The sequence below is a fragment of the Babjeviella inositovora genome, assembly GCF_001661335.1.
Source record: "Babjeviella inositovora NRRL Y-12698 unplaced genomic scaffold BABINscaffold_15, whole genome shotgun sequence".
Taxonomy (NCBI): Eukaryota; Fungi; Ascomycota; class Pichiomycetes; order Serinales; genus Babjeviella; species Babjeviella inositovora.
In genome coordinates this window covers 68,397-69,980 of record NW_017566852.1, presented here as the reverse complement: position 1 = coordinate 69,980, position 1,584 = coordinate 68,397, and the positions used below count along the sequence as shown (strand labels likewise).

The 1,584-nt window shown below is 41.9% G+C and overlaps 1 protein-coding gene across 1 annotated transcript; it reads right to left on the bottom strand.

Moving 5' to 3' along the window:
• Positions 1-21: 21 nt before the first annotated feature.
• BABINDRAFT_10092 (uncharacterized protein) lies at positions 22-263 on the bottom strand (the record flags this gene model as incomplete). The annotated part of the gene is made up of 1 exon (XM_019126679.1): positions 22-263. A coding segment is annotated over one exon (242 nt), but the record flags the coding sequence as incomplete, so codon positions are not given.
• Between the last annotated feature and the right edge of the window lie 1,321 nt (positions 264-1,584).

Genomic DNA, 1,584 nt, shown 5'->3' with positions numbered 1-1,584 from the left:
AGCGCATATGGTCTTGTCCACCATGGTGAGTGCTTGGGTTTCTTGATGTAAACCACTTGGATGGATCCGTATTTCTGTACAAAATCCTCCTCCTCCTCCTCATCATCATCACCATCATCATCTGATCCCACTTCAGGGGGACTTGAAGCTTGGGCGGAAGAGCGGCTTAAGGCTTTGTTGGGGCCATCATAGGTGGTCCCGGTGCCGAAATTGGGCACTGTGGTCAGTTCGCTAGACTTGTTTAAGGTTTCGTTATCTGGCATGTGTTCAAAGAAGCTGGTTAAGGGCTAGGCTAATCATTAGGTGGGAAAAGGGGTGGGAAGTTAACCCTTAAATTCAGTCATGAGACAGAGAGATTGTTTAGACAGGGATAAGCCGGGTTGGGGCGGGTATTAGCTGGAACGTCTATGCATATGCGAAAAAGCAATAATCGTTCCCTGCATATGACAACCCTGTGGCATCACAACACGGTTAATATCCGACTTAACTCCCGGATTATCCGTAATAATCCAAGTTATACGCTCATTTCAGCGAAGTAGAAATGAGTAATGTCTCAGAAGTAGCAAAAACAAAATTTAGAGTCTATCGTACACTTCCGAGGGGAGATAATAAAGTAGAAGGTTTGATGTATGGAAGTTCTGTCTGGTCAAACGTAAAATCATGTGCCGAAAATATATCTGACCGGCAATCTGCCTCAGATCTTGAAACAGAGGGATGATCGATCAAGTATGGCAGCAATCACTTTATATCGGTGTACATATGTGTATAACCCTACCAGACCTGTAATACATGCAAGGACAAAACAATGTTGTTTATAGAGTCTAGACTCGGGGCCCCGTTCCACGAGTTTAAACGTACTAGTGTACTAAGCTGACTCTGTTAAGAAACACATAGTTAGGGGGTATATTATATAGATCTGATAAAGGAGATCTTACGGCCTTGGGAAAGAGATTAAAAAAGTTTCTTAGGTGATTGCCTTGTCGCTTTATTGTTCGTTTAGTAAACGAACATCTAGTCACACATTTTGCATTAACCAATTTGGCCATAAAATTTTCTTCTCATAGAATCACTCATCGCTTAAAGACCTTATGGTATATAGTATGAAATAGTAAATACCTTTAGATTGTTAAGAAAGAATGTTGATAAGTAAATATGTATGTAAAATAAGGATAATACCGTCGTAGCTGTCCAGAATATAATCAAAGGTGAAACGACCTCAATAGATAAAAACAGGAAACGTTCTAGATCCAAAAGGTAAACCATCTTGCGGTAATAAAGGCATTAGTAGACTTATATAAAACAGCCCACACCTCTACCCACATCTAGAGTTAGTGATACGTTTCAGCTCTTTCTCAACGGCAGAATTCAGACGTTCCCCATAAGCCTCAGCAAGGACGGTAATTCCGTTGTCGTCTACAACCTCACGCTGATTGTCTCCTCTGTGAATTGGTACCACAGCCACCAGTTCGTAAACGAAGAGTACTCCAATGATCATCGTTGTCAATCCAATGAGTCGAGTGATCTCCATTTCTGCAAAGGAGAGACAGAGAATGATGATCCCGGCGGGGATACGGAATACAAGCC